Below are 27,646 nucleotides of genomic sequence, written 5' to 3' on the forward strand. Positions count from 1 at the left end.
AGCGTCAGCCAAGCTGAATGTACTACACGCACCCCATTGGCTCCGTCCCTGCGGTAGGCCTCCCATATGCAGTTTCATGTTGGCCGCTTTGTGGCTTGAACGTAGGCTCCCTCTCGCCCACCGCGGGAACAACTACGAACCGCATAACTCGAGGAGCTAGATGGTTCTATAAAGCAGGAAAATAGCTACGTGCTATCACATTTTATACCATCTTTATTTCTTCCACCTTTTGTAGCCATCCGCCTTGCTAACAGTTTTACGTTTGAGTTATTTCAACTTTCCCTCACGGCGACTGTATTGGAGCTCCCAAATGCCTTCACCAGCAGCGGCTGTCACCACTAGGTAAGAAGTTATTTGTCTGATATTCCATGGCGTGGCCGTCCTCCTCCTGAGTCCGCCTCGTAGCTGATAGCCTGATACAGCCCGTCGTCAACAGGAGCAGTCGCTCCCGCTGTCGACCCATCTCAAATTGTGAAAGATGCCCAAGATGCAGCAGTTGCTCAATGTGTGCAAGAGCTAGGAAGCAAGGCTGCGGAGCTTACCTCCGGCTCTACATCCTTGAGTGAGATTCTTGCCCTTGCTGAAGGTGAGAGGGTCAAAAGAGCCCCGAGACAAGGCAGTAAGACCGAAAAGGTCATCAACTTTATAACCTCGTTTGCGCGCAAGGTCAATGAGTACTCAGCCTTGGTCGACCTGTGCATCAGTACAAGCCCAGAGGCAGCAAGTTTAGTCTGGAGCAGTTGCAAAATATTGCTCACAGTACGTCAAATACCCTGTTCGATGGCCCCAAGAAGGGGTTTATTTAACAACCTTTTCAATAGGTCGGCCTGGCTTATGCAGATGCCTTGGAAAAGCTACTTGCTACTCTGAGTCGCATCGGCGAGAACATCGGCCGCTTCGAGCGATACAGAAATCTTTTCCTGAGTTCAGTACCCATGCAGCATGCTCTGGGTCTTATCTACGCCGACATTATTGACATCTCTGTTACGGCCGCGGTATTCTACAGTAGGAGCAATATCAGTAGGCCGATCATATCAACTCTGTTTTGGGATTGAGACTTTTTGAAGCGCTAACAAGACAATTAGGAAACATCCTCGGAAGCATCATGAGAAACTTTGACTCTCGTTTTGGAGACAAGATCTCAAGCTTCAATCAACACAAGGAATTGGTAGAAGATGAGGTCATTGCAGCATATTTGGAACGGTCTCTTCCATTCTTCACTGGTCTGTGTGTCTCTGGCCAGAATTTGTGCTATGGCTAAGCGTGTCCTAGATCTCCAAGATATACGAGCGAGGCTGCAAGGTCTTCGGAAGTGGCTCTCGCCACCCGATCGAGAATGGAACTATATGGTATTGGATCGCGTTGACTTCACCACAACGCGCTATCCGGGAACCTGCAATTGGTTCAGACCATCCCTTAGATCATTCGTTGATTCAATTGACGACAATATCATGGTCGTGATTGGTGCACCGGGCGTAGGAAAAAGTACCTTGTCAGGATGGATTTTGGACGAGTTCGAAACGGAACTCGACAAAAAAGACAGATGCACCCTGTACTTTCACATCCGTAAGTCATACAGTGAAAATATGCTCATCCGCTAAACAATATTTAGGACACCATGAGAACAGTAAATGCACAACATTTGATATTGTTCGTGGATTCCTACTCCAACTAGTCGAGGCCAAGATTGAAACGCCCGCTTTGTTCGAGAGGCTTTTGGATATTCACAAAAAGAGCGTCCAAGAACACGCCATTCCTGATTCTGAAGAGGATCTCTGGTTGGTCTTCCGCCTTGTTGCCGCTACGATAAAAGACCTTGTTATGGTCATCGACGGGCTGGACGAGTTGAGTGATGTCCATAGTGGGCCAATATTGTTATTCGAGCAGCTCGTGAAGGTCGCTGATACTGCCCGAAGGGGAGAGAACACCTTCAAGGTTGTGCTTACAACACGCCCTCCGTACGCTGCCACTAGCGCTCACACAAGACAATACCATATTGAGCAATCAGATACCGCAACAGACGTCGCTACTACAGTAGCCGACAATATTAATCTTCTGGAGGAGTTTCAAGGCCTAGACCCAAAGGTCAGATCCGACATTTCGGCTAAAGTAATCCATGGAGCGGATGGAATGTTCCTCTGGGCCAACTTAATTGTTCAGGAACTAAGAAATCGACAATCGGATGAAGATATTGAAACCATGGTGAAATCAGCGCCAAAGGACTTGGATGAACTCTATGACAGAATGCTGAGCTCCCTTGATCTGAAAAGCGAGGATACACGACGCATCTTCAGCTGGTTGCTTGTTGCGGCCCGCCCATTACATATGGACGAATTGGCTATTGTGCTGACCACAGAACCAGGCCGCGAGGTCACAAAGAAACGGAAGTCTGACATCGCAGAGGATGTACGCAAAGCTTGCGGGCCACTAACCAAGATCGACGGCGGTTTTGTGAAATTTGTTCATGTTTCGCTCAAACAGTACATGGAAGGAAAACCCTTTCAAGACAAATATAGCTGGAATGCATCGGCATGTCATGATGAAGTCGCGTTTCGTTCTCTGGCGTATCTTTCATTCCCAATCGAAGGCAATTTTCACAGCGACAGCCCTGGAGTACAATTGACCGTAGACGAAATTACCAAACAAAGGTTTGAAAAGATGGTGGAGGATCGAAAGTTGTTGAAGTATACCTTGCAGTACTGGGCTCACCATTTACTAAAGTCTTCTCCCAACGGCACCCTTCAAGGAACCTTTCTCAAAGAAGAATGCAAGGACTTTCCCACACATCAAGCCATGGCCTGGGCCGAGAACATCTTATGGCCCTCGACGTTTACAAGAAAATCCAGGGTACAAGTGTATAAGATTGCTCTGGAAATCCGAGAAGTTCTTTTGGATCATACTGAATTCGAAGTCATCCAAACAAGGGTCGGTCTGGCAAAAGCGTTGGAGGAATTTGGAGACAATGAACGAGCTTCTTCTGAGTTACGGAATTGCTGGGAAGCGTGTGTGGAACTTGAAGGCGAAGGAATTGAGACAGCGCTGGAATGTGCCAAGCGACTGGTACTGAATCTTGAACTTCGAGGCTTGAGAGAAAAAGCAGGCGAAATGTACACCTGGATTCGGAACGCATTGTCGGAGCTCCATGGCCCGGACGACCCACTGACAATTTCTGCATCAAGGGAATTGGCTTGGTTTTATCAGAAATATGGCCAGGACCAGGATTGTATCGATGTTTACCGGGGGATATGGGAGGTATGCATAAATGCCTTTGGGCCCGTCGACCCTCAAAGCATCGCTGCCGGCACCACTTTGGCAAGGACATACCAGATCACAAAGCAGAAAAATGAGTCTTTGAAAGTATATCAAGCGATCTGGAATTCTGTTCGCGAGGAATGTGTACCACCGGATCCAGCATACCTCACGGCTGCAATCGACCTATTCCAGGCGCTCGAAAACTGCTCAAAACAAGAGGATGCTGACAGCTTCCTGGGCTCAGTACTGGAGCAATGCGAGAAAGCTTCCCCTGGTAGTGCTATGCAGGCTCTATTTGTGGATTTGAAGCTGGAATTGGCGCGACATTACAGACGACAAGGCAACATGACGGAGTCTACTTCCGTCATCTTGGAGCTGAATGAACTCTGCTGCGAAGCTCTCGCTGCTGAAGATGTTGCAGTATCGTCCATGACGTCCATTGAAACAGTTGTAGCGGAAATGAGGCAGCCCGGAATTAAGTGTGCTGCACGACTTCCGGGGTTGCTATACAAGTTCCTGCTCATGAAGCATGGCCCGCCCGACATCGTAACTGTCGAAGCAGCTCGACAATTTGCATTATCACTAGAGCATGATAGCTTGGACGAAAGAGCAAGGGAGACCTTAAACGACTGCGCCAAGAAATGTACAGCTACCGGACTGGTCGACATCGCAACGATTCAAGCCTACAACAATCTTGGCCTCTATGATCAGAAAAGAAACTCATGGAAGGAAGCAGCTGCTACATGGGAAGTGCTCCTGCAAAGTCTGTGGCCTCAATTCCTGGCCGTTGCTGAGCCTGCTCCTCCCGAATCTTTCGCAACAGAAGCACTTGATGTTGCCCAGAGACTCGGACTATCTCTTGAGAAAGCGGGCCAGGTGACAGATGCGAAGAAAACATACGAGAAGCTCTTCGCAATTTGCAAGAAGCATTTCGGAATCGGAGATGTCAAGATTACGTTTGCTGCTGACCGCCTCGCTGATATTCTTCAGCAGGAAGATTCAACAACAGCAGCCGTCGAGTTGTATAAAGGAGTCTACGAATCCCGCCGTGAGGCTTTTGGAGTTTCCAGTGCATCCGCAGTTGAATCGGGCCTGCGACTCGCCCAGTTCTATGCGAAAGTCAGTGAAATATCGAAAGCCGAGTCGCTATATGTTGAAATGCTCAACAGCCTTGAGAGGGACTGGGGAAAGTCTTTCATAACAGCCGTCGAAGTATCCCTAGAACTGGCGAGCGTTTATGAGAGCCAGTCACTGATGGTTTACAAGGCGGAGAAACTGTATGCAGGACTCTGGTCTCTCTGCCTTCGGGAGAAACTTATGAACACCAATCCTGGCAACGACAAGTGGAAGTTCAATCCCAGTACCGTGATTAATCTTCGAAACAAACTCTACAAACTGTACGGGACTCAAAGAGCATCTGTCAAGTTCTGCCGGGTTGCCAGAGAGTATCGGCAGATGTGTCTCGAAAGCTATGGTGACGGCCACAGGGAGCACATTATCGCGACCCTACGGAACGGTGAGATCCTTGACAAGTGGCGGAAGTCGAACGAAGCAGAGAAAATATACACGGAGCTATTGGAAACCTGCAACAGGCAAAGTGGGCCATACGAAGAAGCTGACGTGGAGATAAGAATGATGATCGGGACCTCCTGGGAAAGGCGTGGTAGGGCTAAGGATGCAATGTCTCTGTATGAGAAAATGTTCGAGGACGACGTCTCTAACAACATCAGCTCCATGCCAGAATTAATGACCGAAATAGCCCTCCGTCTTATTCAGGGGTACAAGAAGGAGAAAGCTGGAAGCAACCGTTCCGAGGCCGTCTTTTCGAGGATCATAGATGACGCTCTCTCCATCTCCGACCACAATCACAGATCGACTCGGCTAAAGTCTGTTTTTCAATTTTACAAGACATTGGTGGAAGGCAAGCTCGTCGAAGCCCGTGAGGACGTCCTGGAGGCCATTTGGAGCAGCCTGAAATCCAACATGGGCTTGTCCAAGGACGACTACATATGGTTGATGCAAAGGCTCCCCAGGCTTAAATTCGCTGAGGATATTCGTAATGCAGGGCTCGACCAGCCATCCACGCAGACGCCAACGAAGGGGCAGCTCGACGCACTCGAGGGGCTCTCCAAGAGCCACTCGTCGCAATGCATGGTCGAGCTGTGGGAGAAATGGCACATGGTGTGCGCTACGGGTGAGATCACCCGGAAACTGGCATCCAGTACCGCGGCCTCGTTCAGCTACTCAGACAAGGCGGGTTTGGTAGAGGCAGCGCGGATTCTCCAGCAGACCTGGGACGACTGTATCCAGGCCTTCGGCGAGACTGACGTGATAACGCTGGATGCCGGTGCCCAAGCCGCCCAGATTTATCGTGATAAGGACACTACGGATCTCTGGAAGAGAATGTACGACGCATGCTGTCGTGATTCTGACCTGGGGCCATACCATGAGCGTAGCGTTGCGGTTGGGTTGGACCTCGGCCACGCATACTGCAAATGGGGCCCGATAACGCGGGCGGCGGGGCTGTCGAAGGATCTGGACAAGGGCATGCGGGACAGGCCAGGCGGTATCGCATCAGAGAGCGACATTGCGCAGTATGTTAAAGTCGCTGGTCTCAGTTCCAGCGTCGCCCGCGCCGCCCAAGATTCCGCTCAACACAATTCGTGCGCAGAGACAGCCATCGCACACACTGAGGAGGTCCTTCGCTTTGCGCTCGATCGCACAAAAACAGTGCTGGGACCTGAGCACAAGCTCATGTTCGAGATTCTGCGAGACCTGTTCTATGCGCTGATGTTTCAGGATCAGGTGCACGATATGGAGCAGCCTCTCCACGACGTGTGGGAAGCACGCAACTCCAAAACGGCGTGGGCCTCGGACGACATCTCGCGTGTCGGCGACCACCTGGCTCAGATCTACTTCGAGAGTGGTCGCTGCTTCGAGGCAGTTCGTATAATGCGCCAGCTCTGCCAACATGACGAGGCCCTACACGGCCTGACCGCCCAGCGAACCCTCAATCGCTACAACCGCTTGTCCTCGTGCTATTCGGCCCAGAACGACTTTGCCCAGTCGCTCGCTATCCACCGACGCGCCCTGATCTCCTTCGGTGTCCTCGCCGTAGATCTCGGTAATTTCGACGAGCCGCCTCACATGCAGCCACGACGCTCGCAGCCAACGTACCTTCACGGCGACGGCAGCAGAAGCAGCTTCGGCCAGGAAGATAACGATGGCGACAATCGCGTCTCCTTCAGCACTTACCGTCCACCCAGGGCGCGCAGTATCACCCTGCGCGGCTGGCCGAATGGCGACATGCTGAAGCAGTGCAACCTGTATGGGCGTGCGCTGCAGCGACTGGGCCGCTGGGAAGAGGCTGAGCGCGTGTACCAGGACCTGTGGGACGAGTGTCGGCGCGCGTCGGCCGGCGGCCAGTCCTGGATGATCCACAAGTTCAGTAACGTCAAGGCATGGAACGAGGAGGCCAAGGCGCGCAAGGTCGGTGAAGAAGGGCTGTGGCAGCGGCAAAACTACTTTCGATAAGCGCGGCGGACAAGTCTAAGGGGACAGAGCGTTCAGTAAGAGCCGACTAATATCAACCTATCGCTGTAAACACTACAGCTAGACCGGTAGCTTACAGATGCTAAGCTTGGTTTCAGTATCGCTAATAGCAACTTGTTAAAAGAAAATAGCCTGGCTATAAAGCCAGATTAAGCTATCTTAGCTATACTATCCATTACTAATAGCCAAGCCTATTCCTAATCTTACTATATTAAAACTTAATATACTAAAGTGCTAATTATGTAACTTTAACATCTACTAGCTTAAGGGAATATAGAAATATTATACTTAATATTATCTCTAGGATAATCCTAGAGATAAAGAAAGGCTAGTAATAAGGCATCTATTAACTAATTCTATACTATAAATTAAAGGTATTATATTCTAGTATTTCTTTCTCTCTCTAGAAGGTAGTAATTGGTTTCTAGTTAGTTTAATTGCCAAAAGATAGCCTCTCAGTAAGCTAAAACTAAAAATAGCGCCTAAATAGGTATAAGTAGTATTTTAAAATTATATATATAAAGTATCTACTTATCTATAATAAGTTATCAAATAAAAAGAATAATACTAAGACACTTTAAACTAATATTATATAACTCAGCTGGCGGCTGACCATAAAGATTAGAACTATATTTGCTGGAGCGGTTTCTGTATCGAGCAAGTACTTGGAATTCTCGGACTCGCCGGACAAGAAAGTTCGCCTTCAGCAGTCTGGGGTTAGGGCTGGTGATAATGATTGTATTTGAGAATAACAACTAGCAATAAGTCACAGTACTTCATAATAACTATTACAAGACAGTACATACAAAACAGAGACACAGAACGCAGCACATGGCGGCACAAGTTTATACCCTGGCAAGCAATAGGGATCAGGTGGTCGGCAACCGATCTAACAGGATTTTACTCTAAATCACTCCTTGCCCCCCCTCTGCCCGTTGTTCTGCGCGTTTCAGAGGTAACTGGCGAACATGGCCCTGAAGAAGTTATTCAGGAACAGATTATTGGGGTCGAGCTGCTGGCGTATCTGAAGAAACTGCCGGATGCTGTCCGGGTCGTGGGCCTGGGCAAAATGGTTGATCGCTCCGTCGCGCGTCTTGTTGATATGAGGGATACCGCCATGACGCATGGCAACGTTGTTGAAGGCAAGGCGAAACTCCCTCCACATGGGATCCTTAGGATCAGGAAACAAAGGGTCAATTGCCATCATGTTGGCACTCCGGGATCGCGATAGCAGCGACGCCTGGTCCTGCTCGATAAGGTAGATCAGTGCGGGCAACGGCAAGATGAAGCCGTGCTGCTGCTGAAAGCGATGGCTCAGCTGTAAGAACGCCTGAACCATCTCACACCATTGCCCCTCTGGAAACACCCAGTCATAGAAATCAAAGTTTGGATCGTCTTTGGCGTAGATAACGCCACGATCGCAGGGATCAATGGTATAGCGACTGTGAGGGATGATCTTTAGCGGCAAGTCAACCATCGCCTTATTGATCAGTTCGGCCACGGCGGTCGAGGGTTGAAGCGTTGTCACGGCCTTCACCAAAGGCAAAAACAGATCCCCAAACAGAATAATGTTCTTGCTTTCAATAGGATCGAGCCAAGCCGTTGGGGAATCTGGCCTTGGTGTCGTCAGATCCAAGAACTTGCGGCACTGCCAGACCAGCTTGCCGGTGGTCGGAAACAGCATCCCGAACACTTGGTCGTTGGAACCTTTCAGAGCCTGCAGCTCTATTGCAAAATTGTCCATAAACGTGTCGATATGTGAGACTTGGAAACTGACGTGCAGTGGCTGGGTCTTGAACACACGCACGGTTACCTCACAAACGACGCCTAGCATGCCAAAATGGGATCGAATGGCGGGCAGGTATTCCGGGTTCCGCGACTCCGATATTTCCATGATCTCGCCAGTGGGTGTCACCAACTTCACGCCGAGTACAAACGACGAGAACTGCGCAGAGCGTCTGGTGGCAGTATCGTTGGCGTGGGTGCCGCTGATAGCGCCAATCTGGAAGTTGCCATATTCCAGGACCACAGGAGGCTGGAGACCGAGCTCTCTCAAGTGGGCACACAGCTGCCGCAGAGTCACGCCTCCTTCTACGGTAACAGTGAGCCCTTCCCTATCGACGGAGAGGACGCGAGCCATATTCTCCATCGAGATGACGATGCCGGTACCCACTATGCATTCAGTGGTAGAATGCATGGCACCTATGACGGTCACTCGCTGGTGCTGGTCAAAGGCTCTTCTGACGATGGCCTGAACGTCCCGAACCTGCACCGGCCTCTCGAAGTGGCCATCGGCTACTTCAAACCGAATCTCATCATTCCAGTTGGTGAGAAGGGACATGGTTGCAGCTTGCTTTAACTGATATTCTATTTCAGTTTCAATCACACGAGATAGGAGGGGGAACGAACGATTTAATAAAAGCTCGAACGGTAGGGATAGGGTGGTTACTTGCGTCAATGCCAGAGACAAGTATGAAAATCCTTTGCAATAGACCAAACTATGGAACTGGGACTTTAATATTGGTCATCCTACTGGCTGCTGAAGCCAGGTATACACCAAAACAATAATAGAGTTTTCTGAGCTGTGCCTGCTCCTTCAACAAGAGAAGCAATACGTGATGGTGACGTGCAGCCGCTGACCAACATCAACACAAAAGAAGTAGTGGAATTTGGTGTCTCCGAGTTCTTATATCTCCAGCAGAAGACTGAGTCTGGCGTCACATGTCACTGTTCCGCAACACCTGCTGGCGGCTTGCATGGTAGATTGTAAGTTGGTGTCCAAGGTGATCGAAGCTACCCACAGTAGCCAGAAGGCTTATTTTGAATAGGGCTATTATAATACAGAGCGTTAGGTATGATGCTGCTGTTGTGTAATATGACGGTGTCTGTTTTCGCTGTTGAGTTACTGTAACCCAACCTTTAAGCATTAAGAAGAGAAACAGAGTAATGCTAGATAAGGTATCAAAAGTCTATGTCCACCCAGACATTGCGCCACAATGGGGCCATAGACTTTCGGTAGCTAACTGTAGCCGGATTTTTCGAGGCATCCAGTCACAAAAGATAGTGAGGCTGTTCCGGGATATGCGGTATGGGCTTGGGTTTCATTGTGGGGGGGCATATATATCATGGCTGCCTGTTGATCGAGCAAACTATAATCTAACTCCGAAACTCTGATCGATGTGCCCCAAAGGTAAATGCCGTTATGTCAACATAACTTCATGTGTTCTGTTACTTGAACCATGCGGCATGGTCGGAACTTCCCACTCCTTAACCATCACAAGTGCCGTCACATGTCAGCAACATCAACTTGTGGCGCAGTATACCTACCAATCAGATAAACAGAACCTGAAACTCTGAGAATACGAACAGCAGTTCAAGTTCACAATTCAAGGGCAGTACAATTGAAGTTAGGGCGTCTAATGTACTTCTTGCCGGTAGTTGAAGCCACGGGCAAGCCATAAAACAAGAAGTCTCTTTGTGGTTGGGTAATATGAAGCAGAGGGCAAGGCATGCCACCGTTTAGAGTGACGCTTCCCAGACTTATAGCAAACCTTACTATTTCTGGTCAAGAGATAACATGTGAATAAAAACAATAGTCTAGGCTGCGCCGCAAAATCTGCACTTTGAGCATATTGCCACGGAATGGCTGCTATGGGTCGCAAGCCCACTGGGCCAGCGATAGTATTGGCAGATCCAGCATTTGGAATACCATCGGACTACGGAATACTGAGTAGAGCCGTAGGCTGCGTTGTCCATGTTCTTACTACAGACAGGGCAACTAGTCCTCCCTTTCGCTATCATCCAGCATTTAGCATAGGACTTTTTCTCTCCTCGATGTTAGTTTCACATGATCGTATTGTAGTATCATATGCCTTCTCAAGTTTAAGGTTCATCTCCTCATGCTCTCCCATCTTCCTGGCTTGCTTCCCACTAGAGATACATGGTTGCATATTGCCTTCAACTGGAGGTCAGCTCAGGAAGAATTCACATGATCGGGCAGTTACGTATTCGTTAGTATACTGCTGGGTGTTACAGTCGTTTGTTTCGAGACGGCCCTATCAGCTCTGAATACTGATAAAGTTATGGAAAGTTCCACTTCAACGATGATTTAGTGGTTTTAGTTTAAGGCCATATGGCGCGTTATGAGGTGACTCGTAGCTCTATAAGTTGCTTTAAGGGAGCATAAGGAGTGGCAGCTACTTTGGGCTCTCTTTTTCACTTATTTCACGTTTCTATAAGAATCCTCACACATATTGGGCGCATGTCACGCATATTTGGCGGCAAGATTGAAGTGCAGTCATTATATCTTGCCCTTCCATAATGTCAGACACATCGGCCGAGTCCAAACCACTCATCCTCCTTGGGGATGGCAGCTGGTGTGGCCGCGAGGCGGACACTAAGTCGAACATCTACCTACTGGCCAAGATGATTGGAATTGATATGCAAAACAACACAGACACAGACGTGCACGTAATGGACGACAAGGCCTGGTATATCCATGGTGTTGGTCTTGGCAGTACATTCCTTGAGTATGTCCACAACAATCATTCGAAGATTGGTTATACATCAACATACATCAATCGCTAAAAAGTATTATAGTTATGTTTTTAATGGAATAACAGCGCAAGACATTGCCGTGCAATGCATAGCAGCCTATAAATTTATTGTTTATCATTACAGCTATCCTGATCACCAGATCTGGATGTTTGGCCTTTCCAGGGGCGCTTTTATGGTAAGGTCGGTTGCCGGTATGATCAACAATTGCGGAATTGTCAAGCGTATAATGAACTCTGACGGCACCGTCAACGACGTCGAGACCGATCTGCTGTGCCACCTAGTCTACAGAATTTACCGCTCTGACGATCCCATCAACCGGCCGCGTTCACCCCAATCCATACAGTTCCGTCGAAGGGCCAGCTGGCCACTGATAGGCGACGAAGAACCCGAAGCCCCGAAGCTGCTACCCCCCGTGAAATTCTTGGGCCTTTTTGACACTGTAGGCAGCCTTGGGATTCCGGACTTCGTTGGTGGCGTGGGGCTGGACTGGCCTCAATTTCATGATCAGAAGGTCTCAAGTGTAGTCGAGCTCGTGTACCACGCAGTGTCGTTGCACGATGATCTGTACGTCTTCCCTCCCTGTCTCGCCGAGCGGAACCCATACCCCGGGAAGCCGAAAGACTTTGGCATCACCCAGTGTTGGTTCCCTGGCGTACACTATGACCTGGGGCGTCAGCGCTTCCGGTTCTTACGGATGTTCGGTGGTGGGCGGTTAGAACGTCTCTTAGCGAGGTGGAACTGGGCGAGCAAGGTGATTCAGCCAAACGAGGTAGTCTCGGACCTCGTGCTGAAGTGGATCCTTGAGGCTGTCAAGGCAAACGACCCAGGCGGGCAAGTCATCTCGACTCCAAAAGTTGACGAGGAGATCAACGCTGCGAATCAGAGAATGGTCTCCCAAAACCGGCAGCTTGGCGATGGAGATGTATACCGCAATATCGCCGCATATGCCCCGTTTGGCACCGCGATTGTGGGGTTGCTAACGACGTTGTATGGGACAAGATGGCAGACGAATCAGATCTACCAGCTTTTCTTTGCGCTGCGGGATCGTCTTGTGGCTGACCTAGATTCGCGGGTCTATAACTACATGGCGGTCGATGGATCCATCCCGAACTCCCAAGAGCAGACCATTCATGAGTTGGCAGGAATAAACAGGTTAAGATATCCGTCGCAAACCTACGAAGCTTGGAGATTATCCCGCGAAGATACTCTTGAAGCATTTCAGAGCTTTCCATAGCCATACAGCTAGGTATTTTCTCATTCCTTTTTAAGTTTAGTGGCATTATCTATAGGGAGGATTATTTTATAGTTAATTTGCCGAAAGAGTAGGGTTATCAGTGCCACATATTGCGAGGCGATATAGCAGACTTACCTGGATGGAGATTTAGCTTTGCGGAGACGACAGACTCTATAGCTGTGGATCTTACAAGGAATCTTAGGTATTTTTCTCCGGCGTAGCTAGATTAAGCCTAAAAATACTATTAATATTAATAAAGATAGTATTATAATTCTTATTCTGGTGGTGGTCATTTAATAACAATCCTTGGAACACGGGCCGTATTTCCTACCGAATATTTCTCCACTAAGTATAGCGCTCCAAAATAAGCATAACCCACCTCGTCACCCCCCATGTCATGTCACCGCCAACGTTAGCATTCCGCTGGACCTCTTTCCCATTGAGGCTCTACAACGCACCGCGGTATTTATCCGCTTTGCAGCTCCCTCCCCTCCATAACAGACACACATAAAACCTCCCCATCTCACCTCTCACATCCACTCCCCCTTCAACCTTCTCATCCTCATCATGTCGAGCACAGCTACACAAACACATGAACCCATTGAGCTCACGACTCTAGAAGGATGTCACGTTCGCGGTAAAGAACTCGAAGAACAACCTTCTCTTCCACCGGACGATATACCCCCGCCGTATGCGTCAGCGCAGGTTCAACGATGGAATTATCCTAGGGGAAATGTGGCCAAGCTGGCATTTGCGTTTTTGTCGTTTATCATTGCTGGCATGAATGATGCGGCTGTTGGTGTATGTCCCCCCTGTCCAATATAATTGACTTTGCTAATGATTGCAGGCTTTGATCCCATATGTACGTTGATTAACCCGATCAGATCACCTTTCTAATAATTACAGCTTGAAACGTACTATGATCTCAGCTACACCATCATATCTCTCATCTTCCTCACTCCTTTTGCAGGATACTCAGTCGCTGCATTTACCAATGCACGCATTCACATGAAGTTCGGCCAACGTGGCGTCGCAATCATGGCGCCAATTTGTCATCTCATCACTTTTATCGCGCTGGCTCTTCACCCGCCCTATCCCGTTCTCGTCGTGTGCAATATCATGAGCGGTTTCGGAAATGGATTGACCGATGCATGCTTCTGCGCTTGGGTTGGAGCTATGGACAAAGCGAATACTGTACAGGGCTTTTTACATGCTTTTTATTCGTTTGGCGCTTTGTGTTCGCCGCTTATTGCGACGAGCATGGTTGTTTCGGCGGGGTTGCCTTGGTATACGTTTTACTACGTTATGGTGAGTCACCACTTCTTATACTTGGCTTTTGCTGACGTCGTAGATTGGCATTTCTGTGGTGGAATGGGTCGGCCTTACTGTTTCTTTCTGGCAGCAGACTGGCGCGGTGTATCAGGCTGAGCATGCGAACAATTCGGAAGGTAGTGGTGCTGGAACCAGAGAGGCGCTCAAGTCAAAAGTTACGTGGCTTTGCGCTTTGTTCTTCTTTGCATACATGGGCGTTGAAGGTATGTCTTCCAAATACTGATCTTGGCGCCATATGCTCATTTTCTCAGTCGGTCTTGGTGGATGGGTCGTCACGTTCATGCTCCGCGTTCGAAAAGCTTCAGCCTACGCCTCAGGTGCATCCGGAACAGGCTTCTGGGCCGGCATGGCTCTTGGGCGTGCATGCCTTGGCTTCGTAACAGAGCGGTTTGGCGAGAGACTCTGTCTTTCCATCTATCTCCTCATTTGCATCGGTCTTCAACTTCTCTTCTGGCTTGTACCAAAATTCATCGTCTCAGCTGTTGCAGTTGCCTTCCTCGGCTTCTTCCTTGGCCCACTGTTCCCTGGAGCTGTCATGGTGACAGCCAAGCTTCTACCCGCCAAGATCCACGTGTCGGCTATTGGTTTCGCCATGGCAATTGGTGGTACCGGCGGAACGGTGTTTCCGTTCGCCATTGGAGCTATTGCCAACCATAAGGGTGTTGGAGTGCTGCAGCCCATCATCCTTGCGTTGATCACTGTTGTTGCTGGTGTTTGGTTGAGTTTCCCCAGGATCAAGAAGAAGGATTAAATGCAAGGCGTCCGAGATGCGGGGCACTGCTAGAAGTTTGCAGCCTAAGTAATACCTATGGTTGTTCAGTCATTGTATTCTGAACGGACAGTTTCGTAAGCTTATGGCATAGTTGAGGCGAGTAGAGAAGCTGAAAAGTGTATGTTGAGAAGGAATATTGTGTACAAACTACAGGGTCTACGAAGAAAGTGTCCGTCGCCAATACAAACCTGTGACGCAAAATTGTAAAGACTTTCCCTTTTCATCATGCTCATGATACAAGCAGCAATTTGTGCCATCTGCCATAATACTTCCGCTTTAACTACCCCAGATTTACATTGTACCGACGATCATTGGCAATAAACGTTGGTCGGGAAGAACTCCGATCTCAATATCCGGGGTACTCACCCCAACCAATCCAACACCTGCAAATCGTCTTTTCAATGGGCCTTTGCGGCCAAAATTACCCCAAAATGTCGATCATTGACTGTCCGTCGGCCAGAATTACCCACTCAAGAGCCGGCATTCTCTCAACATGCTCCATCGGCCGAATGCCCGTGTTTATACTACAGCAACTGCGTTACACTCAAACTCGTATCATTATAATACCCTCCCACTGACGTCTCATCCCCTTCCCTCAACCACCAATCTTTTCCCCTCTAACAAACCAAACACCGTCAAAATGTCCAAACCAATCGTCCTCCATCTCGGCGACGACATAAAATGGAACCATGATCTCTACAAAACCTTCACATCTCACTTCGAGATCAAACGCTCGCACAGCATGTCCCGCCCAGACTTCATCAACGCCCTCAAACGAAAAACCTTCGGTGACTTTTTCGCTATTTACAGACCGTTCTGGAACACAGGCGGTGAAATGGGAAATTGGGATGAGGAATTGATCTCACTACTTCCTGCGTCGTGTAAGATTTATGCTAGTGCGGGAGCTGGCTTTGATTGGGTTGATACAGCTGCTCTTGCAAAGCGAGGTATGTTCACTATTCTGTTTTCATTGACGATAGGTTGTTAATGATATTTTTTTAGGGGTCACGTATTGTAACGCCGCAGCCGCTTGCACAGAGTCCGTAGCCGATGCAGCAATCTGGCTCATCATCTCTGTATTCCGCAATCTTAGCTGGTCAAGCACAGCAGCTCGCTCAGGCGATAAAGACAAATTCATCGATGCCAACAAAAACTTAGCCCCCGTATCCCGCAATCCCAGTGGTTTCACCCTCGGAATCATTGGTTTCGGCCGCATCGGTCGTCGCATCGCAGAAAAAGCCTACAAAGCTCTCGACATGAAAATCATTTACAACGACATCGCCCAAATGCCCTCTTCAATCGAAGCTCCCCTCAACGCAACATTCAAATCATCAGACGCTCTCCTCGCTGAATCAGACTGCGTCGTCGTCGCAACGCCCTTCGCAGGCGAAACACTCCTCAACAAAGCCGGCCTCTCAAAAATGAAGCCCGGCGCAAAGCTCGTCAACATTGCACGTGGAAAACTTATCAACGAAGCTGATCTCGTTGAAGCTCTTTCCAGTGGGCACTTATCAGGTGCAGGACTAGATGTGTTTGAGAATGAACCGTATATCAGCCCTGAGTTGTTAAAGATGAAGAACGTGGAGTTGTTATCGCACAATGCGGGTGCGAGTTTGGATTCGCATATTGGGTTTGAGAAATTGGGGATGGAGAATATTATGGAGTTTTGGAAGAGGGGGAAGGCGATTTCGCCTGTTAATGCTCATTTGATCAAGCAAAGCAAGTTGTAGATGCATAGGTACTTGATTGGGTAAATAGTTTATCTACTCTATAACTTAAGGATGACTCTGGAAATGAAGCGTCTGCGCGGGCCTCAGCTCAAATGACTGTCGAGCCAAACCGGTAGTAAGAGTGACCAAACTTCCATGATTCATAAGTTTCTTCCATATAGACGTGCACTGCCTAAAACAAAAAAACTTTGAGCTACCTAAAATGATACTTTCCGCTCCGTCCTTGAAATACTATCATCTAGCCTCTTTCCCTAAGGCTTTCCCCATTCCTGATCGTAATCTACTTGCGGCCCCATTCAGTCTTTTATGCTAGGGGTAGAAAGGCTCAACTGAAACAGGGATGAATGTCTGCCTACTTGAGCCCTCGTCATTTGGCACGGCCACGAAATTGCAACTAATCCAATTGTTAGTCTGCTGAGATAACGAGGGTAAAAGCGAATTCAACCTACCCAGGATTGCCCGACGTATCCTTCAAAGTGAGGTAGCACTTCTGTGCGACATTCCAGAACCTGCTCGAGCTTCAATATGACAAAGACCTAGTCGCCAAAACCTTCGATTATTCGCACTTACATATATCTACCAGGCCTGTCGAGGAGATTGCAAATATACCACTCTTGATTTTGATTCGCTGTGTTTCGTGAGGATAATCGAGCGTGATCGCTTGGATGGGTGAATTCTAAGTATCTCCCTTTACAGTTGATAGTCCAGGGAGATTTTGGATCCTCTTTGTTGACTTTATTCAGTTTGACATGCTGTGACCCGTTTCTGGGATCAGGCAGCCAACCATGGCATCTCGTTCCGTTGTCTGTCGAGATACTCAGATTTGCTTTCAAGAATAAGAACCAAAATGTCAACGCACCTGCAGCAAAATCAAGAGCAAGTCGGTTTGAACAATTCATGAGCATATAGCCTTCACCGTGAAAGTTCATCGGCAAGTTGTTCATATCAGGAAGTTTGTACCGCTCGATCTCTCGTTGTAGATTTTTCGCCTCCTGGCGGCTTCTGCTCAACTCCATATTAAGATCATGGTTTGAACCCAACACTTTCAGGTTCTCATCTAAAGCGCGTCTGCATTTGTCTTCGCTCACTTTGAGCTGTTCCTTATATTCCTTGAGTTCTCGTTCTGTCTCTGCGTGCGAAGCTCTGAGTTCGTTGAGTGCTTTCAATTCGTCTTGGATGCGCTGAGCCTCAGCCTGTCGAGCCGCCTCTACGGCTGTAAGGCTCTTGGCTTGTTCTCGCTTCCATTCAAGAGACTGTGTGCTAGAGTTGTCGTTCTTGAATCCCAAATAGTCGTTTGACCTCCTGTTAGAATTTTCATTCGATGATTTGCTCTTGGAGCAATGTCTGGTGTATGTAGACATAGTAACAGGGAGTCGTGACGGTAACAGTAGTATACAGACAGGAAAGCTACTTCATCGGAAGCTAAAGTCAAATGGCTCCAGCAGAAACTACTGCTGTTTTCTTCCGCTACTGGAGTATAGTGATTGGGCTTGCTTTATTCGAAAGATCTTCGAGCTTTAGAAATGGAACAAAATGAGAACAGTAAAGGTTTGAGACTTGGTTAGGGCCGGAGTTTGTGCTACAGCTCCATTCGCTCTATCCTTTACGCCTACGGAGAGCTATCTGTCGTGAAATCACTGAAAAGTCGAGGCAACATCAAGCTGCGGATCCAGGTCTGTCGCTCAGCTGGGCTTAAGCAAGCCACAAACAATCTGGTCAGCATTCCATGTGTATGCATGCCACTAGCTTCAATATATGATGACGGCATTTAATGTGGCGTTCAGTAGTTTTGAAATATTGCCTAATGACACAAGCCATGGTCAATATGAGACATGTTTATCTACCTTGGCATTTAAATCTCAGCTGAGGGGAGTGACGCCACAAATGATTCACTAGGCGGTAGCTGGAACAAACGGATAGGTCTCAAGGGATGCCTATTTAGGTATAATTGCAGCCTCTACCGCTTACTCAAGATAGCGTTTTCGAGCCCTTCTAGAGAGGTTCGGGGTAGTCGAAAATTTTCGAAACGATTATAGCTTGAGCAATGAATTTAAAACTCTTCTCAACATAGTGTCTCTTGACTAGATATGTCTGGATTAGACTTAACCGTAATCTTATCAAGCACATGGCTGGATCTTTTGATAAAAACTTTGACCAACTGAAAATATAAGAACTATAATGGCGAAGTTGAAACTCATTTACGCCAATCTTGATTCTGCCTGACCAGTGATCTGTTGATCCTTTTCTTTTCTGTCTTTCCCGGATAAGTCAGCCGTCCCTCTCTGGGTAACACCCCTGCGTCCTCGGTAATGAGGGCATTGTTTGTGATAAGGTTATTCTTTGATGGTCCAAAGTATGCAGACCTCTGTTGAGGTTGTGGCACAATCTGTTTCTGGTGAGGGCTGCTCGGAGAAGCTCCTGGGTCTCTCTCTTGAGGGCCAATCTCAGAGTTGATGGGCTGCTGAGATGGTCCATGATTGGGTTCTGGATTCATAGACTTCATCTCCTCTTGACGGGCTTTAATCGTTGCTGTGGCTTTGGGTGCCCCCATATCGCCAGAAATACCAATCTCCAGATTAATCACAAGCTGGGTGGCCAACAACTCGGCCTTCTGTCGGGAGTCAACCGCTTCGGGAACGATGCTGCTGGGATCTGGGATGGGACTTGTTTCCGTTTGTCCTGAATCGACTGGCAAAGAGCCGGCCCTGCCATGGCCCATTTCAACTTCCATAGCTGCATAAATTGTTTTGAGCTCTTGTCGATTATTCTTGATCCATTTCCTGAGTTCAACTTCGTATTCCTTGTCCGGCTTTCGATTCTGCAACGTCTTTCTGCAATCTTCGAGCTGAATCATTATCTTGTCAAGTTCAAACACTTGAATGGCGATGAGCTCTTTTTCTCTGCCAGACACTTCATTCTTGTCCACCAAAGACATAACTCTCAACTTGTCCATACCCTGTCTGGCGGTCTGGACGGCTTTGTTGCTGAGGAAGCGATGCAGAGGATCACCAAATTTGGCAGCTAACGCTTTTGTTGTCATTGCAACAGCCTTGCTTCCTATTCTAGCTGCAAACTTGTATTCTTTTGGCACAGTAGAATCAACATCAGAGGCTACAGCGTTAAGAAACTCGGATTTCGGAAGGCCTGTGAATCGATGCTGCTGTCATTAGCAACGATTGCTCACAGGTCCTCATCTCTCATCGTAGTTCCATACCTGATACATGCCCGGAGGCAAGATTCCTTCAGCCACTGGAGGGTGATAAACTATCCACCTTCGAAGTTCTCCCTTACTTCCTTCTACACCATAGTGAAAGTTCTCGTTGAGTTGCATCGTGATCCACGGAGCCTCTATATCAAGCAGTGTTAGAAGTCTTTTTCTTATTCTGATACTATATCATGACCGCTAACCTTCTTCTTTCTCTAAGGAAGGTCTTAAGCCTGATGGTTTTTTAATCTTCAATTTTGCTAGGTCCTTTATATGGAATTTCTTGAGAGGGCCGTTGGCGTAATGCTTTTCCACGTATTCTTGGGCCACATAGAGCTTTGTAGCGCCTAGGATATTTGTTATCGTTAGTACAAATGAAACAGCATTCGTGTATTACTCGCACCAATAATATTTATTTCCCCATCGTCCCCCGTAAAGACATTACCAAGACGCCCAGATAAACGGTCCGCATGATGCTGTGTGGCATCTGAGCCGTCGTTGGGGCTCCGAACTTTAAGATCGCCCCAAAAACACTTGACGTAGTAATACAAGGCATCTCTGGAGTTCAGGTTGTTCTCTTTCCACTCAATCAATGCGTGCGCTTTGAGGTCGGTTGGAAAGGTGATCCACTGCGAAGAGATCGGATATCTGAAAGCCATACTGGGGTTGAAAATTAGATTAAAGGCTGAGTATCTGCAAATAATTATCAACTCTTGAGAAATTGTTTTTGGCCTGATCGTACCAGTCTTCTGGAGAAACAAGCGCTGGGGCTTATGGTACTCGAACAAAGCAGGTCCAAGACTCGGCATGCCTGATCACACGGTCCAACAAAGCCTACATAATGGAATGTTCGAGGCCGTCATGCCTCAGCTCCAAGATTTTCAGCCAACGGCCAAAAAAGGATCAAATCATTCCAATAGTTCATGTCATGTCTCTGCAATGCCTGAAATGGTAAACAATGGTGCTTAAGCGATGCTACTATTGATAGCGCTGAAACCAATAATAAACAAACTTTCTCTGGTATTTGGTATGCTTCGTGAGCTGGCCATGAATAAGAATCTCGATCTATATCGCCACCACTGCAGCTGGTCATGAGATGCTTGCAGCAGCCAGCTCCACAAATTCCACCAGACGATGATAGGGTGCCAATAAGAGCTGAACAACAAGCCCTGACTTGCAGATTTCTGAGCATTGGTCCAGGGAAAGCAGCTGGCCATCCACTAATCCTAGCTTCTTCATTTCCTTTCTTGCTGTGACTTCTAATGCGCCAACTTCTTGGAGGAAGGAAGTTGAGATCTTTTGCAGACCACCAAGTCCCATTGGCGATAAATCTTTAGCTTCGACCGAACGCTTGCTGTTGCCTAGGGTGCTATACCCAACAAAGGTAATGCAGGAAGAAGAATGGGCAGAATTGGTGGTTGTTACGACCTCTGGCAACGCTTTGTCAAAGAAGAGCGCCTTGACTTTAACCGTGATCGCCAGTCTTTCTTCGGATTCTTTGGACTCCGTTGTCGCTGAAAGGGATGCCCCTGCATCAGCACCAAGCTCGTAGCCTGAGACATAATAGTCTCCATAAACATTCGCAAATTGCCGGGGCCCCTGGCTTTGCACCATAGATTTAGCAGCTATTGAAAGTGGCGGCGGCTGATCCAACACTATTCGACCCAAACGGCATGACGCATTCCGCGAGGCTCGGATGGACTATGCCAAGACGTTAGTAAAAGTGGCGTCCATCTTGGCAGCTGAGATGAAACCGACATTGTGACTCTCCATCACATTTCTATCATAGTCTCCAGTGACTGAGGCGTTCAGAAAAGGATAGCCGACAGTTAATCCTAGAGAAGCGCTCAGATGATCGTCGGATGTTTCTGAGCTTGTAGTCATGCCGTCCCTGTATGACATTGACCCTCCCTTCGTGTCTGGAACGATGGCCAGCATCTCCGAGCCTGAGATTTCGAACGCACTTGTCCTCGTCCAAGGGCCCTTTTGCTTGCTCATGTCTTCCACCTTGAAGCCGCCGAGAAGGACTCTTACATCATGGCCCCACGGCAGAGAAAATGGATGGCGACCGTCTGTCAAAGCCTCGAGTGATGGTTTAGATGGGTCTCGGTTGGACATTTTCGGATAGATTGAAGCGGAACCTGGTGGATATCGAAAGCTGGGACTGTAGGATGTGTACCTTTGGGAGCACATCGATATTGATTCGAAGGCCGCTTTTTGGCTTGCTTAAAGTTCTCAAAGACCATCTGAATCATGCATGTCAACGTTATGACCCGATTCAGCCATGTTGAGTGCTGGCGATTGTCCCATGCATTTGATATGCACTATTGTTTGTTCAGCCAGCCTCTTGTCAGCCCCGAACAATTCTGTCTGTCACATTCCGAATATTGGCGCATTCAGGCTATTCATGGTCAGATCTCTCGCGGTGGCAGAATTAGCTCCGAGTATTCTCCTTTACAATGTTTGCCCAACTATTCATGAAAAAGCAAGCCCAGACAAGATAAACCATTGTGCTGTCTAGTATCCAAGACTTCAGAAGCACTGCCCGAATTGTTCTTTTGTAAAATTTACTCAAGATGGCGCAGATGCTCGCACCGTACAACAATGCCATGCGGCTTGGGCAAGGCTTCAACTCGTATACCCAGCAGATTTGCCTTGATCGCGCTGTTTTGCCCGACCCTAAGCAGGCCAATTCTACGCCTAAGAAGAAAGTGGTTAAACCGAAGAACACAATATTTGTTGGTTCACAACAACAAGAACAACAACCAAGCCAAGATGTCACATCAATACCATCTTCGACTGATGGCATGAACGATGAGGCCCCCAGTGAGCAGAACGCCAAGCCCTCAAATGAGCAGCAGGCGGTTTCATCTGAGGTTTCAGAAGCTCAACAGGCTATGAGCTCCTCTTCTGATGACGACACTACCAGAGAGGAGGCATTTGAAGTTCATCCATGGGTCAAACCCCAGATCGTAACCTACTCTTCGCGCTTTGTGGATAAGCTCAGCGACGTTACTGGTAACGTTTCAGACTCTCAAGATCCTTGTGACGGTCGACTAACAATCCCCTTAGATGCCATGAACATATCTGGGTCGCTCTCTATAAAGACTAGTACAATCGGAGGAAAAGCAAGCGGCTCGTATGTTGATAGTGACAAGTTCAAATCGAGTGACATCAACTTTCATCTTCAAGTTCGTGTTACGAATCAAATGTAAGGACTCACATAACCTTGAACGAAGCAAAGCTGAAAGATACCCAGCCACGATGCAAAGGACTACTGCATTTTTAACAAGCTTGAGTCCGTGAAAGATGACAGATTTGCGGAGGTTTACGGTGTATGTGAAATTCTACAACATCCATTATTGCAACAAGCAGTGCTCACATCAACAATGCAATTCCGACCCAATCACTGACCTACATAGGACTCTTTTATTTCGGGGTGGGAAGAAGGTGGTGAACTTAACGCCATTGTATCAGTAAAGGTACTCGACAAGTCGAAAATCTTTCAAGTGAAAGCTGGTATCGAGGCCGAAATGACGACGCCTTCAATCGCTGGAAAGGTCAAAGCAGATGTTGATATCAAAAAGAACAATCTCAGTAAGCAAACAGAAACAACAGTGGCCGTGAATTGGTCAGGCGGGGGTTCTATCAAGAACCCGCTTGAGGACTGGACCATAGACAGCCTGAAGAAGGCTGCAGCCGCATTTCCAGACCTCGTGGCCATCACACCTCAGAGAACATATGCCATTCTTACAAAGTACACGGCTCTTGAAGATTTTCACAAGCAGAATGCGAAGTATGACGTACTGAGTTACGAGAATGCTGGCATCTATACTGGGTCCCTGCTTGACTCATTCATGGACTACAAGATGCTCTGGAAGCAAATCTCGAACGCAACGTATGAGCTGGAAGGCAATCGAGCGACTATTGATATGGGTGAGGTCACGCATGAGATGGCTCGTCTCGCGACGATTAACAACTATCCAATGCCTGATGCCTATGGCAAGAAGTCTTCGGCGCTTTCTATAACAGAAGCCACTACACAACAGCATACTAATGCATCAAGTGACTCTACGGTAGCCGCAGGTGGTACTGACCCCACAACCACAACGTTCAAAGCTTTTCAGGCTTCATTCGCTGGCTTGATTGAGGCTAAGAGGACATGTCGCTCTGAGATGGCCAAGATAGTCAGAGAGGTTGATCTCGTGGCCAAGAACCCTCTTCTTGCCACAGACGGAGCAAGGGACTCATTCTTTCTCAATCCCCTTGTCTTCAAGCAGCTCCTACCGGTAAGTATCGCCGGGTTCACCACACAAGAGAGGCCTAATATCGAATCAGATCGTACGATCATTGTCTCCTGAGAACGCTATTCTCGGCGTGAGAGACCCCACAGCGGCACTTCTACTTGGATACCATCACCAAAAGCCTGACGTGCGATCCTCTGCACCTGTCTATAAATTGGACAAGCCACTCAAGGAGCATTGTGCCATCTTATTGAGATCCATCGAGTCGGTATCTTACAAATCACTCAATTATCGAGTGGAAGGGTGCATTGGACCAATCTCAAATGACAGCATTCACTCGCAAGCAGAAGTCTTCAACGACTTATCGGCATTGGACCAGACCTATCGCCTCACCAGGATATATATATGGTCAAAGGAAGAACATCTTGAGGGCGTCGAATTGGGATATGCATCTGGGATCACAATTTCGCATGGAAAATGTGAAGGTGATAAAACTCACCAGCTGCACCTGAAAGCCGACGGATCCGAAGTTGTTGTTGAAGTAGTTGTACGTGAGGCCACGTCGACAGCTACTGGAAGCAGCTCCCCTCAGCGGTACCTACACTCAATCGCGTTTGCAACATCTTTGAACCAGACTATCGATTCGGCTGTGCTGGCTAATAGTGAACATGAAGCTTCAGATACCACCTCGACGGAGAACAACGATGCTCCTGATGTCCAGGTGTCAAAGCCTCAAGTTAAGATTTCATCAGTAACTTGGCTCAAACCCGACGACACAAGATCTTCCCTTCGCGGCCTATTTGGCATTCAGTACAGAAATCAGATTTCTACTCTTGGTGTGATCTGGGGTAAAGATGGGTTTGTTCCTGTTCCGCCTGCAAGGATCCAGCCGTCGATCTGCAAGACTTTTCTTGGTCTATCTAAAAGCATGCAACACGCCATCCAGCAGCTTCCGCATGGCTTCGCTGGTACTTTTCTCATGGGCAGTAATACCTCTATCCGTAAAGCTTTCACGGCGTCGCACAAACCATTTAATAGCCTGAACGATATCGACCTCAACTGGGAGATCAAGGGCCTTGGTTTCGCGACCAATAACAAGGACAAACTAGGTGGTCTTTGTGGCCTAAAGGTGACTTATCGAAATGGACATGAGTTTACTTACGGTCACTACGCAGAAGATGCGGTCGCTTGGGAGACGAATGTGCACCCCTTACTCTCCATCGCGCGGGTCACCGCAGGACGTCTACGTGCAGAACAACCGACCTATATTGACACGGTCGAATTTGTATCTGGAGAGGAAAACTCCGAGAGCTTGTTGCCCGCTTGGCCGCGGGACCTGAAATCCGATCGCTTCCTAGGCGTGGACGAGAATGTCACTTTGGACATGAGCGAGTTTGTGGAACAGGCGCCGACTAACAGTGTTGGTGGTAGCCACTCCAAATGGTCAATGAGGGGGTTTTATGGAGAGTACAGCGAGGACGAGCAATTGATCACACAACTGGGTATTGTTTGGGGAAGAGGTTGAACGGGCTGTCGCATAGTATGATATACATAAAGTTTGGTGCTTTGTGCTCCCACAGTAGTAGGCTCAATTGATCTGTCAGTAGAATCGAAGCACAGACCAGTCGGTGTCGTGATTCTCGTCAGATCATCCTTCAAGTGAATGCATAAAGACGTGCGTTTAGCGGCTGACGGATGAAACGTAACATCTCTCAGGTCAGATCCTTCACCAACGCCAGGATTTGCCAATCCTTCATCATTGTTCATACAATGAACCATGCTAAATTCACTTAATACCTTGAAACATTCTCAGTCTCCGTTCAGATCTCAACTTCCAATCCATCCTCCTAACTGGCCATTTATCCGCCATCTCAACTCCCCAAATCTCATCACCACATCAAACACCCCAGAAACCATCTCAATTAAACCCCCCAACAAATCACATTCCCCAATTCCCTCATCCGGAGCTTTTTTACAAAATCGGCCCGTTACTGGCCCTCTCGAGATGAAAGGAGCATGGACTTCATCCCCCTTCTAGACCCTTGTTTCAACATCCGCACTAGTCCAGCAAATCACATCGCCGAACAGCGATCGACTATCAGATGAAACTGTGTTTCATCCTTTACTTCAGATATATATTAAACGTTTCTGAATACCCCGGTTTATAATGCATCTCGAATGTTTCCGACGTGAGATCCCTGGGAATATCACCACTTATGAACTGAAACATAATAGGAATTGTAGTATATAGATCTAGTAATTGACCAGAATGACTTCTACTCTGTAGCCTTCTGCATCACGTTCTTTTTTCTGTTGTATAAGTCATTCTTTGATAGAATGCGTTCATTCCTTATCCTAGCTTGCCTCCTCGGCACAGCTTTATCCGCTCCTTTCCAAACATCTTCCCTCGACACCACCCGCGAAGGCTTTATAAAAGTTCATCCAGGCGGTACAAATAGTGTTGAAGTAACAGACGACAATCTCCTCAACGGCACATACGCCAAAAACAAAACTCATGTCTTGACCCATCGCGCTGAACAAGCGACGTTACCGCTCAAGCTTGTGAACAACTTCAGCGGCGGAAATGTCAGAGCGTATATCTCAGGGCTGGACTCTGACGGCACAGTCGTCTTCATCGGTGCGACTGGAAATCTTGTGTATCCTAAATCAGGAGGTTCAAAGGTCCCTGTTGAGATTAAGGATAACATTGCTATTCCTCTCCCACCGCAGGGTCAAACTCTTGAGTTCACGGTTCCTATTTCCATGAGTTCAGGGCGTGTTTATTTCGCCAATGAAGATCTTCACTTTTTTGTCGTGGACATTGGAAGTGGCGATGGTTTAGTCCAACCTTCTGTGACGAATCTTCAAGACCCTAGTGCTGGTGTAGACTGGGGTTTCGTGGAATTCACCTACACGAATGGCGTTCTCTACGCAAACATCAGCTATGTCGATTTTGTGGGTATTCCACTCGGCATGGGTCTTTCTCTTAAAGATGGAAGTACTCAATCGTGCGCTGGACTCGAGTCTGGTGCTGTGAGCAAGATCTGCGATGATCTTGTTAAGCAGAAAGATGCAGATGGAAGAGCTTGGACGTTCATGTGCATTGCGAATGCGCAGGGTAAACCAGTTCGTGTGCTTTCGCCTGGAAATCAGTATGATCTTGAGCCAATCACTTTTGGGGATTACTGGGATACTTACGTCAATGATGTGTGGAGAAAATATTCTTCTCAAGACCTAATCATCAACACGCAATCTGAAGCAGGCAATGTCAAATGCCGCGTCACAGGCGACCAGCTTACTTGCGACGGCGATAACAGAGGGTACGGCAAACCCAACACCAAAGACATCTGGGGCTGTAACAGCGGTCCATTTACAGTGATGGAAGGCGACAATGCAGTTCACGCAGCAGTCGTTCCTCGTCTCTGCGCTGCTTTCGTTCGAACTACACTCCTTGTGGATGGAGGCGATACGCAGCCCAAATTAGGACAGGAAGCGTACTACAAGAATGATCCAACGAACCATTATAGCAGAATTGTTCATTCGTATGAGGTCGATGGCAAGGGATATGCGTTTCCGTATGACGACGTCAATCCGGATGGGAATGAGAATGCTTCGGGTGTTGTTTCCGGCGTGCCGGAGACTCTGACGATTTTTGTTGGTGGACCATCTGCGTAGACAGGTGTCTGTATATTATTCACTTCTTGTAGAATCTTGCAATTGATTCGGTTTGTCTTGTGACTAATTTGTGGTATTATAAGACGAAACTCA

General features: G+C 47.9%; 10 protein-coding genes across 10 annotated transcripts; 7 read left to right on the top strand and 3 right to left on the bottom strand.

The window, feature by feature from the left end:
* The first annotated feature begins 104 nt into the window (after window positions 1-104).
* BKA55DRAFT_85242 (uncharacterized protein) lies at window positions 105-7,022 on the top strand. The gene is made up of 6 exons (XM_046201661.1): window positions 105-342; window positions 423-759; window positions 822-1,020; window positions 1,086-1,223; window positions 1,273-1,566; window positions 1,613-7,022. Exons 1-6 carry the CDS (start codon window positions 311-313, stop codon window positions 6,784-6,786), a joined length of 6,174 nt encoding a protein of 2,057 aa, XP_046047686.1. The 5' UTR covers window positions 105-310; the 3' UTR covers window positions 6,787-7,022.
* A 503-nt stretch (window positions 7,023-7,525) lies between these two features.
* Window positions 7,526-9,619, bottom strand: BKA55DRAFT_573954 (uncharacterized protein). Its single transcript, XM_046193255.1, has 2 exons — window positions 9,214-9,619; window positions 7,526-9,163 (listed from the first exon to the last, which is right to left on the bottom strand). Exon 2 carries the CDS (start codon window positions 9,143-9,145, stop codon window positions 7,754-7,756), a length of 1,392 nt encoding a protein of 463 aa, XP_046047687.1. The 5' UTR covers window positions 9,146-9,163; window positions 9,214-9,619; the 3' UTR covers window positions 7,526-7,753.
* Window positions 9,620-11,124: 1,505 nt separating this feature from the next.
* On the top strand, window positions 11,125-12,595 carry BKA55DRAFT_665075 (uncharacterized protein; the record flags this gene model as incomplete). The annotated part of the gene is made up of 2 exons (XM_046197734.1): window positions 11,125-11,333; window positions 11,404-12,595. 2 exons carry the CDS (start codon window positions 11,125-11,127, stop codon window positions 12,593-12,595), a joined length of 1,401 nt encoding a protein of 466 aa, XP_046047688.1.
* A 459-nt stretch (window positions 12,596-13,054) lies between these two features.
* On the top strand, window positions 13,055-14,915 carry BKA55DRAFT_573957 (major facilitator superfamily domain-containing protein). The gene is made up of 5 exons (XM_046193256.1): window positions 13,055-13,396; window positions 13,443-13,457; window positions 13,502-13,903; window positions 13,947-14,130; window positions 14,179-14,915. The coding sequence occupies exons 1-5, from the start codon at window positions 13,163-13,165 to the stop codon at window positions 14,676-14,678; spliced, it is 1,335 nt and encodes a 444-aa protein (XP_046047689.1). The 5' UTR covers window positions 13,055-13,162; the 3' UTR covers window positions 14,679-14,915.
* Window positions 14,916-15,339: 424 nt separating this feature from the next.
* BKA55DRAFT_515860 (D-isomer specific 2-hydroxyacid dehydrogenase) lies at window positions 15,340-16,429 on the top strand (the record flags this gene model as incomplete). Its single annotated transcript, XM_046188041.1, has 2 exons — window positions 15,340-15,646; window positions 15,702-16,429. The coding sequence occupies 2 exons, from the start codon at window positions 15,340-15,342 to the stop codon at window positions 16,427-16,429; spliced, it is 1,035 nt and encodes a 344-aa protein (XP_046047690.1).
* Window positions 16,430-16,738: 309 nt separating this feature from the next.
* Window positions 16,739-18,036, bottom strand: BKA55DRAFT_740007 (uncharacterized protein; the record flags this gene model as incomplete). The annotated part of the gene is made up of 4 exons (XM_046201432.1): window positions 17,289-18,036; window positions 17,000-17,234; window positions 16,879-16,938; window positions 16,739-16,823 (listed from the first exon to the last, which is right to left on the bottom strand). Exons 1-4 carry the CDS (start codon window positions 17,788-17,790, stop codon window positions 16,739-16,741), a joined length of 882 nt encoding a protein of 293 aa, XP_046047691.1. The 5' UTR covers window positions 17,791-18,036.
* Window positions 18,037-19,308: 1,272 nt separating this feature from the next.
* On the top strand, window positions 19,309-19,715 carry BKA55DRAFT_573961 (uncharacterized protein; the record flags this gene model as incomplete). Its single annotated transcript, XM_046193257.1, has 2 exons — window positions 19,309-19,586; window positions 19,644-19,715. The coding sequence occupies 2 exons, from the start codon at window positions 19,309-19,311 to the stop codon at window positions 19,645-19,647; spliced, it is 282 nt and encodes a 93-aa protein (XP_046047692.1). The 3' UTR covers window positions 19,648-19,715.
* Window positions 19,716-20,723: 1,008 nt separating this feature from the next.
* Window positions 20,724-21,752, bottom strand: BKA55DRAFT_692270 (uncharacterized protein; the record flags this gene model as incomplete). The annotated part of the gene is made up of 2 exons (XM_046199757.1): window positions 20,724-21,335; window positions 21,393-21,752. The coding sequence occupies 2 exons, from the start codon at window positions 21,750-21,752 to the stop codon at window positions 20,724-20,726; spliced, it is 972 nt and encodes a 323-aa protein (XP_046047693.1).
* A 458-nt stretch (window positions 21,753-22,210) lies between these two features.
* On the top strand, window positions 22,211-25,403 carry BKA55DRAFT_692271 (uncharacterized protein; the record flags this gene model as incomplete). The annotated part of the gene is made up of 5 exons (XM_046199758.1): window positions 22,211-22,652; window positions 22,707-22,845; window positions 22,894-22,969; window positions 23,057-23,923; window positions 23,973-25,403. 5 exons carry the CDS (start codon window positions 22,211-22,213, stop codon window positions 25,401-25,403), a joined length of 2,955 nt encoding a protein of 984 aa, XP_046047694.1.
* A 663-nt stretch (window positions 25,404-26,066) lies between these two features.
* BKA55DRAFT_85303 (uncharacterized protein) lies at window positions 26,067-27,646 on the top strand. Its single transcript, XM_046201662.1, has one exon. It carries the CDS (start codon window positions 26,216-26,218, stop codon window positions 27,551-27,553), a length of 1,338 nt encoding a protein of 445 aa, XP_046047695.1. The 5' UTR covers window positions 26,067-26,215; the 3' UTR covers window positions 27,554-27,646.

Source organism: Fusarium redolens (assembly GCF_020744475.1).
Source record: "Fusarium redolens strain MPI-CAGE-AT-0023 chromosome Unknown BKA55scaffold_11, whole genome shotgun sequence".
Classification (NCBI taxonomy): domain Eukaryota; kingdom Fungi; phylum Ascomycota; class Sordariomycetes; order Hypocreales; family Nectriaceae; genus Fusarium; species Fusarium redolens.